Raw genomic sequence first — 17,768 nt, forward strand, 5'->3', positions numbered from 1 at the left:
GGGTAAGAAGTCACGGTAACGCAAGCTAGAACAGTAACAGTGAAGCTGAAAGCAAATGGACAAATTCTAGAGTCATGTGTGCATCAAACTGACTCTCCACTGTTACTAATCTTAGCCAGCATAAATATCAATAGCACTCTAGGCTGGGCATAGCAGTGCACTGGGAGGCTGAGGCAGGGGGATCACCATGAATTCAAGGCTAGCCTGGGCTATAGAATGAGTTCAAGGCCAGCCTGAACTGCACAGCAAGACCCTGTCTCAAAAAACAAAACAAAAAGAATCAACAGCACTCCATGACTCCTTATCCCATCCCACAGCACCTTGTTTTAACCTTCTGAGAGCTAGAAAATAACTGAATCTGAATGAAGCTCCACTTTTACCCTTAAAATTCAAATGTAAAAAGTGCTCATGATCAGGTTCTCCCAATTGCCCAGCTGTCAATCCAGCACTTATCTGTATCCCTGCCTAAGCCTCTCACACTACACAGAGGGAGGCATGTGCTTACCAATTTTAATAAGACTCAAGTAATATGTATGTGTATATATTAGCATCTTTTATAAATCTCGTGTAAAAACTGGAATGACACCAGGTAATAATGATAAACAGTTAATATTCAGTGTGCGCTACTACACATCAGGCACTGTTCTAAGTTATTCATAAAACATATTACCAAGTTAATATATTTAATTAAGTATAATTAATCAAGTTTACATATTTAAGTCAGTGTTCAAGGCCCCCCAACCTTATGAGGCAGTACTATTATATTCTGTGTTTTGCAGATGAAGAAACTATATTAGAAAAAAAACTAGAAAGCAGCAGTGCTATACTCAGTCCCAACTAGCAGAGCCCCAGAGCCCTGCTCTTTACCCCAGGCTACACAAATTTTGGATTATCCACTCTTGGACAGTGCACCATCTCAGCCTACTCCCTTGATCCTGGTGCAGATTCCCTAACACCCAGATCTCCAAAGCAGAACCCCAAATGTTTTCTATTACTGAGCAATTTGTACTTGACTCATGTTAGATAGTTTCCACCTTTGTTGCCCTACTCTTAACCTCAATCAGCCCCAGTCAGTAAACAGTCTATAAATGACTTCGTGTCTTTGCTCAAGACAAAGGCAAGCCAGGAAGAACACATATAAAAGCTAGGGGCACAGACCCAAATTCTTGCTTAAGTACTGAACAAAACTACCACAACCTCCCCGCTTCTTTGCATTAACACTGATCCATACTAACTGTCTCCTTCGGGGCTTCTCAGCTTTGGAAGAAGGTTCGGTCACCTGGAAGGGGAGCCTGATGAGCTGTCTGGTAATTCTGCCCACTTCTATGCATGGTTTGAATACACAAGCACAAGACTGTCTCGCTCTCTTATGCTATCTTCACTCACAACGGGAAGAAAAAAACAACCGAGGAAAAAAAAAAAAATCAAAAACCCATAGGACTAACAAAGTCCTGACTACAGAATCTAATGAGCTCATTTTTAAAACAAGAAAGGGCAAACAATGTTCAACTCTTCAACTTTGAGACTATCAAAATTCATAATGACATTGTATATACAGAGTCTCTGATGTGAAGCATTCTGTAATTGCCTTGCGTGTGTTACACTGAAAGTATATAGATAAGTGCTGGTATTTGTTATCCCTTAAGTTTATGTCTTAATTAGTTTGACAAGTTGATTTTAAATAATGAAAGCTGTCTTAGAAAGGGCCATTTAGACTTGTGCAGATAATCAGCATCTGCCTCTAATCAAACTGAGATGATTAGCAAATTAAACCCTTTAATTAGCATTTTGCATAATTTAGGACAATTACGCTTCTTAGGTTCAAGAAGGTGAAACGGTGAATTTATCAGTTAGAATTCTTTAAGCCTTTATTAATTATCCAATTTTACCACATATACAGTAAAAATAAAGAAACGAATTAAGCTTAACTTCATTTGCTGAAACCTAGCATTCTGCAACATTTAAATTAATTATGTCATTCTGGGCAAATTAATACAAAACTCAGAACGAAGAAAAATATTTTATTTCAGTTTTTATCAGCTCTCCAGAGATCAACTTCCCCCACACTAGAACCAAATAACATTTTTTTAGAAAAAGAAAAGAGAGGACTAGAAAGGGGAAAAGGAGCTCCTTACCACTTTTGACACTCCCTGCTGCATGCCTGGGTTATCTCCGCCGGGCAATCAATCATACAGTTTTAAAGAGAAGCACTCACAAAAAAGTAAGTAGCCTGTCAGTCTTCTTGTTAGACAAAGAGAAAGCAGTAGAGGACAAGAAAATAGCAAAGCTGCCATTACAACAGACCAAGCTAATGGATTACTTTCTCTATAGGAATTACCGTCTCTCTCACTCAGAATGACACTGACTTTTTAAAGAAGTATTTCCTCACTTAGTTCTCCTGAAACTTTCCTGGGATATGATAACAAAAGTCAGATAATAAATAGCAAGACCTTAGGAATGGTGAAGGAAGCATGCACCATTTCTAATATATGTTAAACCCCAGTTTCTGAGAAAGACATGGTCTTGGAGACAGCCCCTCTGTTCTAGAATCCAACCTCTTACAGTGAAAATGAAATTGAGGCAGCAAAATTCAAAAACAGACTTTTCTCATGACTACAGAGAACCTACTAAAAGCTCCATATAAATCATGTCTCTATCCTACTATAAATACTGCTTCAACTACAGATCTTTCACATGTGTGCATGGACATATGCACCCATGTCAGAAACAGTGGTAAAAAAAGATAAAAAAAAGCATGCCACACTTATACTAAAAAAAGAGGTAAGACAATGAATTCCAATCCATTTAAAATAATATATAAAACCTAAGTGGAAGCCAGAACAATGAGAATAAAATAAGAAAGCTATACTTTCTAAATCCAAATTCTAATCTATTTGTATGCAAATCCTGTGACTTCCCTGACAGCCTGTGTCTAGAGAGCCCAAACAATAGCTCTGATGTACACTAATCAACCAAACAATTCCAAAATTGCTTCTTTAAGGACTTCCTCAAGTGGCAACATTTTTAATATAATTTACAGTGCTTTGCATCTACCGGTACTCAGAAAATATTAGTTGGTTCACTGACAGGAAAAATCCAACAGCGGCTTTGTAGGCATTTCAACATGGGTCTCCATTAGACAAGGAAACTGGAGTTACTATAGATTTGCTATGACATATATGCAACTGAAAATACTAATTTCTCTTAAGCCTTAAAATAGCAACAGGGCAACTAAAATGCAAGTTTAAAAAGGTTAAATTCTAGGTATATATGTGCTTAACATTTAGTTTTATTCATTTACTACTTAACAAATATCTCTATCCATTTATTACAAAGCAAAAGGAAGAAATGAACACTGTAAAATATGAACCTACTTCCCTTCTACACTGACGGACTACTGGAAGTTAAACCACAGTGCTTTGGCTCCCCCAAATGACACTTCTGAAGCATAAAAATTCTGCAATGGAAAAAAGAAATTGATGTCAAAACAACTGGTTTACTCATAGCCTACCTTCATTAGAAAAAAATCAGATTTAGTATCATCACCTCTCACCTGCCCACCTCTCAACCTAATCAAAGAAGAACATATTCAACCAAGAGTTGAGCTCAAAGACCCAAAAGGTGAAGGTATTATATAAAAAGTAGAGGACAGGGGCTGGGGACATAGCTCAGTGGCAAAAGCGCCTGCCTCGGAAGTGCACGGTCGTGAGTTCGGTTCCCGGTACCGGAAAAAAACCAAAAAAAAAAAAAGTAGAGGACAAAAGTAAAGGTGAAAGTATTGTATTCAAGTCTGCATCGAGAGGTATGAAATGTTAAGAAAGGATGAGGGCTTTATATAAAAATACCTAAAAGTGAAATGCATATTAAATCCAAAAAATTAGTTCCAAAATTACAACAGGCCACTTAAAATTATAACATGCCATTTAAAAACCAAAAATTCTAATTTGTAAAACAAAAATATCAATGTTAATTAGATTACTTGTTTAAACATTCAACACAACCTCTAGAGGTAGGAGTATTAGAATCAGTTTTTATGTGTATAACCAACATGCTTAATAAATAAGATAGGTAAATTTAGTGAGCATATATTACTATATGTGCCTGCCAAGTGCCACGTAATTTCCACAGGTGAGTTCAATCAGTTTCACCACACTCTAATGAGGGAGACACTACGACTTTCCCTTTTTTATGGCAGAAGAAAGTGGCTTCAAAAGGTTCGGTAATATACACAGCAGGGTGGGCAATCCAGTAAGAGATTGATTTTCCCAGGTCTTCTCCCTCATATTCTCTCCCTTCACAATCGTCTTTTTCATAGTTTCGAGTACTCTTTTATGTGGTACTTTGATTATATGTTTTCAACCATGACCTGCTGAACTCAGCATCACATTCTGAGCAGTCCACTGCCTCACCACTAGCCCACCAACTCACAAGCACTGTTTGCACAACTGAATGTACTATCCCCTCCCAAACACACATTCCCATCTCTGCTCCCCCGTCATTACCAACATTACACTATTCTTGCCCTCTATTAGAAACAGCTGAGTCACCCTGGCTTCACATCCCACCAGTCATCAAGTCAGGCCCCTCCCATTAGGTCTACCTTATCTGCCCACTTCCTTCCATTCCCACCTGCTAGAGTTCAGACCTTCACGTGGTACTTCATTTGGTCATTCACTAGGCAAATAATTCTCCTTATTACACAGGCACTGCCAATATTCTTCTAAGAGAATTCTGCCACAGTGTCAACATTCTACTACTTAGCAACTGTAAGACTCAATTTACATCTCAACTCTACTTCCTTACACAGCTGCTGCAGTTCACTACAGCACGGTGGATTACACCATCTCGCTCTACCCTTCAAAACCTCCATTCTGTCCACCCAACCTCAGCTTCCACTGTTTTCAATGCATTCATGACAAGCTTCCTCCTTGTAATAAAAGTGTAAATTCGCAACAAAGATTAACATGAAAAACACATGGAGGTACTTCCTTTAAATAAAAAAGGAACGAGAGCATTCAAGTATTTGATACCTAGGGAGCCACCAGAGAGTGGGGTGGCTCTATATTAGACTATATTTGGGAAAGAGTGAAATGATGGAATTACATCTATGTTCAAACTGGAAAAAGGAACAAGAATCACCCTGCCCTGGGGAAGAACAAGCTGCTATTGTTGGAAAAAAGGAAAGACAGGAGGCCCATCCATCACTAGCTAGTAAAGAGCTCTAGCAGGTCAGTTAGCCTTCTCCAAGGAGCAAGAGATCACCCTACCCAGGGGTCCGAACCCTCAGGCCATGGACTGGTAGCAGTCTACGGCCTGTCAGGAACCAGGCCACAATGCAGGAGGTTAGGGCTAGGCAAGCAGCAAGGTTTCATCTATGTTTCCAGCACTCCCCAACACTCATCACTTCCTGAGCTCCAGCTCCCGTCAGATCAGCACTAGCTGTCAGGCACTAGCTTCTCAGAGGAGCAAGAATCCTACTACTAAACTGTGTATGCAAGCGATCTAGGTTACAAGCTCCTTATAAGAAGCTAATGGAATAAAAATACAAATAAAGTGCACAATAAATATAATGCACTTGAATCATCCCCAAACCACCCCTTCACCCTGGCCCTGGAAAATTGTCTTCCACCAAACCGGCATCCCTCTCATCCCAAACCATCTGTAGCTCTCCCTCAGGTTTCTCTCCAGAGCTGCAGGCTGACAAATCAAATTTCAAGTCCCCCAGTCCAAAGGCAAGGTTCTCTCAGTGGTTTTTAACAGTCCTTTATGTTACACTGTCTTCACAATCAAGATCATCAACATCAATTTAAAAGAAAACAAATTTAATTTTGAAACTCTCTTTATGATTAGCACTCTTCAAAATGGGTTAAGTCATAATCATACATGGATGATTTTAGAAATCTATACAAGTGACCCAAAGGCCAGAAACCTGACATGCGGATGACACACACGTACACTCTAGGACTGAACACCCCTCCAATGGACCTGGGAACAGGCTGCCAGTCCTCATCCTTCCTTCATGAAGAATACCCAGCCTGCAAGGGAAATAGGAGAATCAACAAATGGGATCTCACCTTACTAAAAAGCTTTGGCACAACAAAGGAAATCATCAATAACGTGAAAAAACAACCCACAGAGTGGGAAAAAATTATAGCTATTTGTCCCACAAAGGACTTATCTCCAGAACATATAAAGAACTAAAAAAAAATCAGACCCCCCCCAAATTCAAAGACCCAGTCCAAAAGTGGGCATCACAGATGAATAGGCAGTTCTCAGGTGAAGAAATACAAATGGCTAGTAATGGAGTACTACTCAGCCACTAGAAAGGATAAAATGGAATCTTTTATAGGTAAACAGATGCAACTAGAGACCATACTGATAAGTGAAATAAATCAGACCCATATGTGTAAAGATCAAATTGTCTCACTAGTGTGAAAAAGCAAACAAGTAAGATCCAAAATGTACAACAGATATTGCGAACTGGAAAGAAACTGTTCAAAAGAAAAGACAAACTATGATGGGGAAAGGGGAAATGAAGAAAGGAAAAAAATATATATATACACAAGATAGCTAAGATTGCTACGCAGCTAGTTTCTCTTAGTTCATAAAAAAAAAAAAGAAGTCTTGTGTTAATATTGTATAGACAAGATAGCAGGCATATATCTTCTACTCTGAATAACTACTAAGAAGATGACAATACACAATATATCAACTACTGTTAACTGTCCTAATAACCTGTTTTGAAACTCGGTTTCATTGTTATGTTTATCTTTTTTTAAAAGGAAAGAACAACTGCGATGTGGGAAAGGAGAAAAGAAGGGAAATTTTATATATATATATATATATATACACACACACACACACACATACATACACATATATATACGTACACAAGATAGGTAAGATAATTGTACTACTAATTTCTATTGGTCTATTGAAAGGAATAGTTAATGTTTAATTGATCAATCTTGCATTCTTATATTTGGTAATCTGAGCAACTATGTTGAAGATAACAATATGTAAGATAACAACCACTGTTAATTTCCTATCATCTTTTTTGAAATTCTGTATCATTTTTATTGTTTTTGTGTTGTTTTGTTTTTGTCTTTGTTGTTATTTTTTTTTTTCTCTTTAAAATTAAAAAAAAACAATATTGGCAAAATAACTGATGTGGTACAGGGCACTAGAGAATGTGATTAAGTAGTTAGATACTATATTCATTAGTAGGAGACAGCTATCAATGCAAACTGATAGTGTGTGGGGATTGCCTCCAAGCTGCAGGTGACGTGCTTTTCCAAAAGAGTGAACAACTCACAGAAATATTCATAACCAAAGTGTTATCTTCCATCAGTTCAAAGAGTAGTGACATTCCAACAATAACTAAGTTACAATAAAAACATGAGGGTTATTTTACGCTAATTTATAAAGCAGTGTTTGATTCAAGATTCAGATCATTGGGAACAGTTTGGTTTGTGGGGGACAGTTGGCCACATAAATACAAAAAGTTGAGAAAGACAAGGGAAAATCCACTGTTGTACACAACTGTCCAGTGTATGGTAGGCACTTCAGCAACCCTGTCTCCTAAATGCCTGCCAAATCTGCCAAACATTGTTACAACCACCACAAATAGTTTAGAATATCTGTATTCCTTTAGTAGAGAATACAGCCTGGGCTGAACCAATGAGCCATCCTCCTGAAAGGTCCAGCTTGAAATAATCAGTGGGCCTCCCCCTTGAGCACATCATTGCTTTTTTTGAGTTAAAAAAAAAACCTACTGAGGTCTGTAACTTTAGTTTTCCTAACCAATTAAACTATTCCCATCTCAAACACAAAACTTAATGCTTAGGTTTTAGTTTACACTGATCATTGAATACTACATGAGTCAACTGGTAATGATGAACTAACACATACAATATGAAGCAAAAAATGTTTTTAAAAGGGTAAACGGTACCAGAGTAAAGTAAAAAGAATATGGAAAAGGTTATGAGCTAGAGAATGAGTCCCTCAACAACTAAGCTATATGAATATGATACTTGACCCAGTGACAGCATATATAGCATATTGAGAAAACTACGTATGGTATATTTAATATATTTAGTTTCTAGTTCTGCCAAGAACTGCCAGTTAAAATGTCTTAGTAAGTTTACAGTTACTGCTTTAATATCCTACATTAATGTAAATCTCTAAACTCACACCTGTGTTTCCATTTGATAAGCCCTGTCACCATGAATGTCAGCATCTCTTCTACTTCATCTCAGTGCTACTTAGGGACTAGCTGTGAAGAATCTGCTCCCATGTTTCATAACATACTCTCTGATGTATATATCTCAAAATATCTAGCAGTCTTGAATGGATAATTGTGTCCATGACCATGAATTTTTATGTTAATCCATAACATTACCTTCTTCCTTGTATCTCTCAAATGTCTTAGAAAAGCAAAACAGAAAACTGTGATAACTAAAGGAGTTTGATAACTGTGCTTAATAAAGAGGCCAAAAAAAAAAAAAAATCCAGAAATCTGATTTAAGGGAAGTTCCTTAACATCTCTGATCAGTTTCTTCACAGAGTGTTGCAACGATTAACTTATATAACCCATGTAGAGCATTTAGCAAAGTGCCTGGCACTTGGCAAACACACAACAAATGTTAGCTGGCTAGCTTCTTTTCCGTTTCCTTACATCACTAGGTAGATCCAGTCCTTACCCTTTATTCAGTCATTAATAAATAACCATTCCTTGGGAAACGAAGACCCTGTGCAAGTTTGGGAGCAGTCCTCTGGGTTTTCTAATATTCATACATCAGCCTTAATCCTTGGTCAACTGAAGTTAACAGAAATTGCATCGCTATTCAGCTCCAGTGGAGATTACAGAAGGATCCTCTTGCCCCCAGCTTCCTGGGGCAAAAGAATGGGGACTGCACACAATGACCAGAGGTGAACAGTAACACAGTCAAAGAAGTAGATGCCAGTAGCTGGCAGACGGCACAAGTACATGCATTTGAAAGTCAGGAGATTCAAAACCTGTAGCAGGTAAAGGATAAATGGAGGCAAGTCTGGAAAAGACGTATTAATTACCTTGTTCTTTGCGTACCTCAGAGGGTGGAAGTAGCAGAATGGTTATATTCACAGGGCCTGAGCCGAGGGAACAATCGTTGTTACTCTCCTTCCTCTTGCCTTTGTAACTCAGATTTAGCCATTCAATGATTGACAATGCAAAACTATTAATTTTCACAACTTCATTATCCCTCCATACTAAGCCTTATTCTCATTCAAAAGACCTCGGATAAAGCAATCTGATCTAGACTTCAAACTAGTCCCTGAGAGAGGACTTCAAATGAAAAAGATTACATTTTCAGAGAACCTGAAGGAAGACAAAGGCTAGGAAGATTGTGGGATGAAAAAATAATACAAAAGTTCAGTACCTTTCTTCATAACATTTTCAGAAAACATGAGTAAAACCTCAAATATAAATGTTAAATTACAGAGAATCTTTAACATAGAGATGATATTCAGTAAAATTAATTCCATCATTTTAGGATCTAAAATTTATGTATACATATGTACCATGGTGCCTCAGCTCACAAATGCTTTTGTTTGCCAAATAATTTGGTTCACTAACGGAAGTGTCTGGCAAAATTTTGTTTTTGTTTACAAAGTCCACCTCAAGTAACAAACACAACTGCAGCCACCTTTCCCACACAAACACAAACATGGCCATCTTTCCCAAAATCATAAAACAAATCAAGTTTGTGAACCAAGGTACCACACTGTATATATGCGTAACATTATAAAACATTTTTGTGTGGGAAACTTCAGCTAATTTAAAGTCAGACATTTTTTTCAAAGGCAAAGTCACAGGCATAAAGAATAATTGAATAATGAGAATATAAGAAATTCTATACTCAAAAGTTACATAAAAACTTTCAAAAAGAGACATGATTTTCACAAGTTATTTTGAAAATGTTTGCATATGTTAATTTTAGCCTTCAAGTGTAATAGAGCCTAAAGTTTTATATTTGCCATAGTGTCTCTAGGTTTAAACTATCTTACAATGAGCAGAATCTAATTTTGTAGCTTGATAAGGAAAATTCCAATTTGTGAACTCTACAATATTGTCATGAAAGACCATCTGCTGTGGCATTTTACAATGACACATAAATGTTAGGCTTCAAGTAATTAAAAATTCAACAAACATGTTCTCCATTCTCCAAACAGAAAATTTACCAACATTTTACTATAGCTGCCCAAAAAACATACATAAAATAATACAAGGTTGGCTTCCATAATTATTTGATGTCAAAACCACCTTGAGAACATAAGTATTAGGTTTGCAGAGTTTACTTACAGAAGGAAGCACTTTGTGAATACTTGCACTTCTTCAGAAAGAAGTCAAATGTACACAGTTGTAACAGAAACACTTAAAGGTTTCTGTCTAAATCACAAATTTTTCTACTTATATACAGAACCAAAGTTTGCTAATCACAATAATCCCTCAAAACTGTCCTATATAAAAGGCTCATTTCATACATAACATATATATCCCTGAGAAATCTAACCTGAAAAAGGTATTTCACATTACTCACTTTAAAGATGTTTAGTGTCCACAAAAAAAAAAAAAAAAACTGGAGACAAATCCTTACAATATTACTATTTTCTCTAGGAATTAATTCTAGATTAACATACTCAGAGCACCATGCTTTGAACCATCAAACTTACTTGACACAATCTTTAAATATAAAAAATTTACTTCCTCATTTAGAAGATAAGTGTGATCCTTGATAAGGACCCACTCCTTGACCTAAGTCTACTCAGGCTCATGAATCACTTTTTTGATGGGCTTGCTTAGTCAGTTTTAGCAAGAATCCTGCAGACCCGTTTAGGAAAACCCTTCACCCTTGGTCTGATTACTTTCAATATCTTACTAGTTTATCATCAGCAAAAAATCCTTAGGTGAAGTCTGCAAAGAATTACCCCATCTCTTTATAATTTTCCATCTACTAACACCCTAAAATGTTCCTTGGCTATAAATTCCCATTTTTCCTGTAATACTCAAGAATTGAGGCTGGGGATTTAGCTCAGCGGCAAAAGCGCCTGCCTGGCAAGCGCAAGGTCGTGAGTTCAGTTCCCGGTACCAGAGAAAAACCAAAAAAAAAAAAAAAAAAAAACATGAATTGAGTTCAACTCCCTAACCTATGACGAAACCTTATTATAGTAGTCCCCCTCAAGTAAAGTCTTCCCTACTACCTCTGACAAGTGTTATGAATAGCTTTCTTCTTTAACTCCCTTCATCTGACTATTAATCCTTTCCCCAGTTCTTTCAGATTGGAAATTTACAAAAGAGTGCTGAGGGTGTAGATCTCAAAAATAAAAATAAAAAAAAATTTAAATAACAGGCTGGACAAGTAGCTCTGTGTAAAAGGCCTGGGTTCAACCCCCAAATACCATTAAAAAAAAAAAAAAGATATATATCATCTCCTGCTCTCTTGGTACCTGGTTAATTACCATGACAGCGAACTGTTTTAAAGCACACTTGCCCCTCCTGTCCTTTCTCTGCATTTGCCCAACTGTCCTTCTGTTCTTTAGCCATGTAAGGCCCTTACCAGATGGACAACCTAATCTTGAATTTCTTAGCCTCCAGCACTATGACCTAAATAAACCATAAACCTCTTTTCGTTAATAACTACTTGGTCTCAGGTATTCTGTCCTAGCCATAGAAAAAGGACTAAGACATCCAACCTATAATCCAGTAAGTTCACCTACATGGTTTATGGAATCCTGACAGAAGTTACTAAGACTTCTGCATAAGAGACAAGGAATTTTAGTACTCTTGTAGGAAAAGAACCAGTACATTTGGGTTGTTCTCCCTGAAGTCCCCCTAGGGGTGGGATGGAGGTCTACTCTCTCTGCAATGAGTTTAACTACAACTAAAAAACACTGAGAATTGATAGCTTGTATAACAAGTAATAAGTAAGCTTCCTCTATATGCCAAAAGAAAGACATTACCCTATCCTTTAAAAGTACTTGCTAAAAACACAGCTGTGAGAAACAGTCCAGGCAAAGAGTAGCTAAGATCACACATTCCTGACAGACCCAGCAAGAGGTACAGGAGCACAAGAGACCCATAGAGGAGTCTTTCCCAGTGCTGACAAGTGCAGAGGGAGGAACCAAACGCAGCAACATGACACCGAACCCTGAACTGTTAATTACTATTAATAAAACACATTCCAAACTTTCAACCAGAGTCCCTATATATAAATCTATAATTACCAAGGCCACTGAGGCTTCTGGCTAACATTTAATAAATAAACATAATAAACATTTAATAAATAAACATAAATAAACATTTATTTCTACTACCTCTAAACCCCAATAAAAATAACAATAAAATATGAAAAGAATATAAACACCAAGGATATATACAGTAGTGAAAGAAGGAAGTCCACACATTTTGGAAAGTAGATGATAGTGTGGGAACTGACTCAGAAGAGGAAACAATCTAGATCCTGAAGAAAATATTACTGTGAAGAAAAGGGTGGACAGGACCTGAGAGCACCAGAAAAGGTCAAAATCAGAAGTATCAAATATACGAGACGAAAGAAGTCAATTCAAGAAGGCAAAACAATAAGGAGTTAAATAAAAATCACTACAGAAAAAGTAACTGAACTTCTGGCTGTCCAATACAAAAATCTACATGTTAAGACACAGGTCACTGTGAAAGGAGACTGGAGGCTTCCTGTCTGAAATCTTGAGTTTGGCAAGGGTCATCCCACAATCAAAATCACGTTAAGTGACTAAGTAAGGCTGAGTAAGTGCCTCATGCACCCACGGATACCCTCAATTCTTCCAGTCTACTTTCTGTCTTCTCAATCTTAAACATAAACAGCTATGGATCATTAAGCATTTGAGTAAAATGCTGAACATGAAAGACTTTAAAACAGGTATTAAATAAAGGAATGAGAGGTAAATAAACAACAAAAGGAGCTGAAAAACCCTCCAAAAGAAAAGACGCCAGGCACGGTGGCACATATCTATAATCCCTGTACTCCGGGAGCCTAGGCAATTTAGCAAAACCCTGTCTCAAAGTAATTTTTTTTTTAATTTTTTAAATTAAAATTACTGGGATATAGTGTGAAGGACCTTCATGCGGAGATCCTGGGTTCAATCCACAGTACTGGGGGAGGGAAACACAGCGCAGGAAAAAACACATAAATAAATATGTAGAAAATGGGGAAAACAGCTAAAGAAATTCCTAGAAAACAAAAAAAGATAAAAACTGGCTATCAGGACAGAAGAAAAACTAAGACAATCAATCCAGAAGGACCAAATCCCAACAAACAAGAGAATATAAAGAGAGAACAGGAAACACAGAGAATTACTAAAGCAATAATAAAAAGAAATTCCCTAAACTAAAGAACTCAAATTGTCATGTTTCCATCCCAATAAATGAATCCAAGAAGCAGCTGCCAAGAATTGGGAGAAAGAACAGGGAGTGACTACTAGTGGGTTTCCCTTTTAGGGTGATGAAAATACTCCCCAAGAAGATAGTTGCACAACTCTGATTAGATTAAACACCAATGAACTGTACATTTTAAAAGCATGAATTTCAAAATGTATAAATTCTATCTCAGTAAGTATATTATAAAAAAAATATTCATGGCAACATGTTAAGATACCGTAGAATACAGAAGGGATCTTCTGAAGGATAGTTATTTCCTATGACCCAATAAAAATCAGTAATTTCAACAACAGCAAAAAACCAAACTATTTCTAACATGAGTATAAATTAATTAGCTATTCTTTCAGGTAAAAACTTAAGAAGAGAATGTAAAGAAAATTAACTCCACACATTAGTACCAGGACTTAACAAAAAGAGAGAGAGAAAAGGTGAAAGCAACTAGAAATAATGACAAAAATATACTTACAGCCTCAAACTGCAAATGGCTGTCCTTTAAGAAATTTTGAATTTTGTCCTTCGGTAAAATATTGAATCGAAATCGAAGGAGATCCATTTCTTGTTGAATGAACCAGCGTCTAAGATCTTCACTGAAATGGAAAGAGAGATTATGAGTATGAATTTAAGACTCCACTGATTATCACAAGAAATTTCTATGATATTCAAAGACAAGCAGAATGCTAACAGACAGTAGTTAAAAGCAATCAGGTTCTCTACAGTAATGAAGAGAGAAATACTGTGCCAGAAACCACAATACTCCAAGAGTGTATTCACCATAAGTTCAAGGGGTGTAATGAATATAAAGTTCAAATACAGAGTCCTTTGGGCCCACCTGATTACTGAATAACATAAAATAGTTCCTTGCATTTAACATAACTGTAAAAGAGTCATGTACCTTTTTTTGTTTGTTTGTTTGTTTGTTTTTCCAGTACTGGGGACTGAACTCACGACCTTACACTTGCTGGGCAGGCGCTGTGCCGCTGAGCTATATCCCCAACCCCTGAGAGTCATGTACCTTTGAAAATGAGGTATACCTTTGGGCTGAGATGGTTTCATCAAAGGCAAGTAAACACCAAAACTTAAGGTAACTTTATCTCTAATAGATGATGACCAGTAAATTTTAAAAAGTAGAACTATAAGCCTTACAAACAAAATATGATTTTCTTTTTTTAGGTGACTTTTAACAGATTATCAGCAATTTATTTACTATATAGGTTACATATAATACATATGCTTCTTTAAATAAGACCAAAATTGATGAATAATTTCTCAATTTTGTCCTTAAAATAGTAAGTCAAGATTCTCACTTGATAAACCTACTAATAAAGAGAAACGATTCCATATTATTCGGCCAAAATTAAATAAGAGTGAAAAAAATCAAGATTTTTTAAAAAGCAATTCCTTTTCCCTCTGGTGGTACTATTCCAAAAATTTGTATCAAATTCAAATATGCGTTTGATTAATTCTCATAAATATTACCTTCTTTTGGAAAAACATAAAAGTCCTTTTTCCTAAGGATACATTTCTCGTTTTAAATCTCACATAAAGTCACTCCAACAATTAAGCATTTCATCAGGCAAAATTGAGAAACAGAAGCTTTTTTCAGTATTTTTTAATAAACAATTGTTTCAAACACTTCACTACAACAATGTTCAACCCATCACACACTGGTTCCCAAGTGTTCCTATGTTCAGTGTATGTCAACTTCTCATGTATCAACTTATAGCCCAAGACATCAAATTTGACCATTAGAGTATAAATGTATACTCACGACTGACAATAAGCAAGGCGCAAAATAAAATGAGAAATATGATCTCTTCTTCGTGCCTCATACTCATCTTCTAAGTTTTCCTTAAAAATAATGACATGAATAAAATAAATGCATTAGAATGATAGTGAGTATAAAAAAATTCTGCATAAACAAAAAGGTGCAAAAACACATTTCTTGGTTTTTGGTTTTTTGTTTGTTTGTTTTGAGGGTCTTGCTATGTAGTATAGGCTTGCCTTGAACTCACTTATCTAGCACAGGCTGGCCTCAAACTCATGGTGACTCTCCTGCCTCCGCCTCCCAAGTGCTGGGATTACAGGCATGCACCACCATGCCTGGCCAAACACATATTTCTTAATATGTGTTCCAAGATAATTACCATTTTACTACAGCTTCAATCAGGTGAAACTAAGAACTGAAAGGATCTCATCAAAACCTCTATCTGGACCTATTTTCTTCACGTCAACCTCTTTTTCTTAACTTCCTTTCTTATACATCTTTTACCCAAGTAAAACATCTCACCACTTCAAACATTTTTTAGGTGAACTTCAACTCTGCCATATTACAATCTTCTAACTCCATATCAACCCCCATAGACTGTAGTACCTTCGTGCAGTCTGCGCTGCATTAGCCTTTGTAAAAGCCTTGTGCCTAATGCAAAACCATTCCCACAACTGACACTCGGTATGTAAACACAGACAAATGGAAGGCATTTTTCCTTTTACTTACTCTGAAGGAAAACTTGAGCTTTCGAATTTCAGCCTCCAGTTTACTCTGATATTGCTCAGTTCCTTTCACATAGCTCACACCAAGATTTTCAACTGTTTTTAGTACTAAAAAGGGGGAAGAAGTGTAAATGCAAGATGACTTTAGCAAACTAAACCCAAGACAAAATCTCCAGCAATTCTCCAATTACTTCTTTTCAGAACATGACAGCGTAAGTTTTACTTTCTACAAGTACATTACAAACAATGAATGTTTGGAAGAGAATAATCCCCATCTACAGGCAGAAAATACTCGTGTCCCACAGCACAATCTTACATCATGGATTCTTAACGACGGAAGAGGAAAGAGCAGAGGAGCCTTCTCATAGTAAGCCACTGTTGTCAACTACTTCCACACAGGAGAAAAACCTAACACCTCTTGCTTGCATTCTTCATGTGGAGCTGCCACTCAGAATCATAAAAATCAGGCTTTTCTGTCCTGATGAGGCAGAAAAGGAGAAGACACATCCATGAAGAAGAGGGGCCGTCATACCATCCAAGTGAACTCTCCTGAATAGATGCCACCTGCTGTGCACACATCTCTAAAGTTCCTCTTCAATACTTCTTTAGATGACTCTCTGCCTCTGTCTCTCTCTGTCTCTCCCTCAGTACTAACAACTGAACCCAAGCCTTTGCACTGAGCTCCATCCCCAGCCCTTCTTTTATATTTTATTCCAAGATACAAGAAACGGTCTCAATAGGTTGCTAAGGTGCCCAACTGGGCTCAAACTTGTGATCCTCCTGCCTCAGTCTCCAAGAGTGTTAGGAATACAGCCCTGTGCCACCATGCCCAGCGGGATGAATTCTTTTCCTGAGGAATTTTTTAATTCTTTGAATTCTTGCAATTTTCTAAGTTGCTTTCTGAACATAAACCCTGCCATGGTCCACAGACACCTCCTCATTAAGTTACAACCAAATGAAATCGGGTCTCCTCATTCCTGCCCCTCTTCTTGCCATCACTGTCTCCATTAGCAGTTTCCACCTACCACATCATTCAAGGGGCTTCCGCCCCCCTAACTCTACTACCTCACTCGTCGTATCCAAACCACTACCGAGTTCTGTAAACTCTTAGAAGCCAGGGGAAGGACCTGGGATATAACTCAGTGGCATAAGTGCCTGCCTGGCAAACACAAGGTCCTCAGTTCAACTCCTGGTACCCCGCTTAGAAACCGGGGGTACAGGTCAGTGGTAGAGCATGTGTATAGCATGTGTGAGGCCCTGGGTTCAACCCACACTACCAAAAATAAACAGATAATACCTTCTTAGTATCTTTAAATTTCTCCCTTCCTATCATAGCTATTGTCACTCCCTTAGTTCAGGTCATCCGGGTGCCAAATCTAAGTGACATCTTCATCATTATCCTAATCCCTATGAAGCATCTGACACTACTAAGCTCTCTAAAACCTCTTCTCCCTTGCCTTCACTCTCGCATTCCACAAACAATGAATGCCTCCCTCTCTGTATTAGAAGCTCTTACTCTGCTCCTCTAAGAATTAAAAACAGTATCTGTACTTCCCTAATTTCACCATAAGGATATAACAGTACTGGAACATAAACTATGAGTTCAGTGCTAGTGTTTGTTTCAATTCACATGTAGTTCATTCCTTTCCCATCAACATGAAGAGGAAACAGGGTCGGGCTTCCGGTGCACAGGGAGCTGCGGGTGGGGAGCGCCAGCCTTCTGGCTGGCTAGCTTCCTGCCTGCTGGCTCTCGGAGGGTGGGCCCCCAGCGCACGGGGAGCCATGCGGCGGCGAGCACTATTGCGCGCCGGCCCTTAGGCCGGCC

At 37.6% G+C, this 17,768-nt stretch overlaps 1 protein-coding gene across 4 annotated transcripts in view; it reads right to left on the reverse strand.

The window, feature by feature from the left end:
* Positions 1–17,768, reverse strand: part of Prim2 (primase, DNA, polypeptide 2 (58kDa)) — a 256,592-nt gene that overhangs the window by 235,830 nt on the left and 2,994 nt on the right. For 3 of the 4 annotated variants that reach the window (XM_005406880.1, XM_005406881.2, XM_013505840.1), the window contains exons 3-5: positions 15,948–16,051; positions 15,222–15,301; positions 13,920–14,040 (exon numbers count right to left, since the gene is read on the reverse strand). In XM_005406880.1, coding sequence (XP_005406937.1) covers positions 13,920–14,040; positions 15,222–15,301; positions 15,948–16,051 — 305 coding nt within the window. Of the gene's footprint in view, positions 1–5,876; positions 6,036–13,919; positions 14,041–15,221; positions 15,302–15,947; positions 16,052–17,768 lie in introns of those variants that run through there. The other variant, XM_013505841.1, reaches the window with a different exon arrangement.

This window comes from Chinchilla lanigera, unplaced genomic scaffold (assembly GCF_000276665.1).
Source record: "Chinchilla lanigera isolate Chin_1 unplaced genomic scaffold, ChiLan1.0 scaffold00101, whole genome shotgun sequence".
Lineage (NCBI taxonomy): Eukaryota > Metazoa > Chordata > Mammalia > Rodentia > Chinchillidae > Chinchilla > Chinchilla lanigera.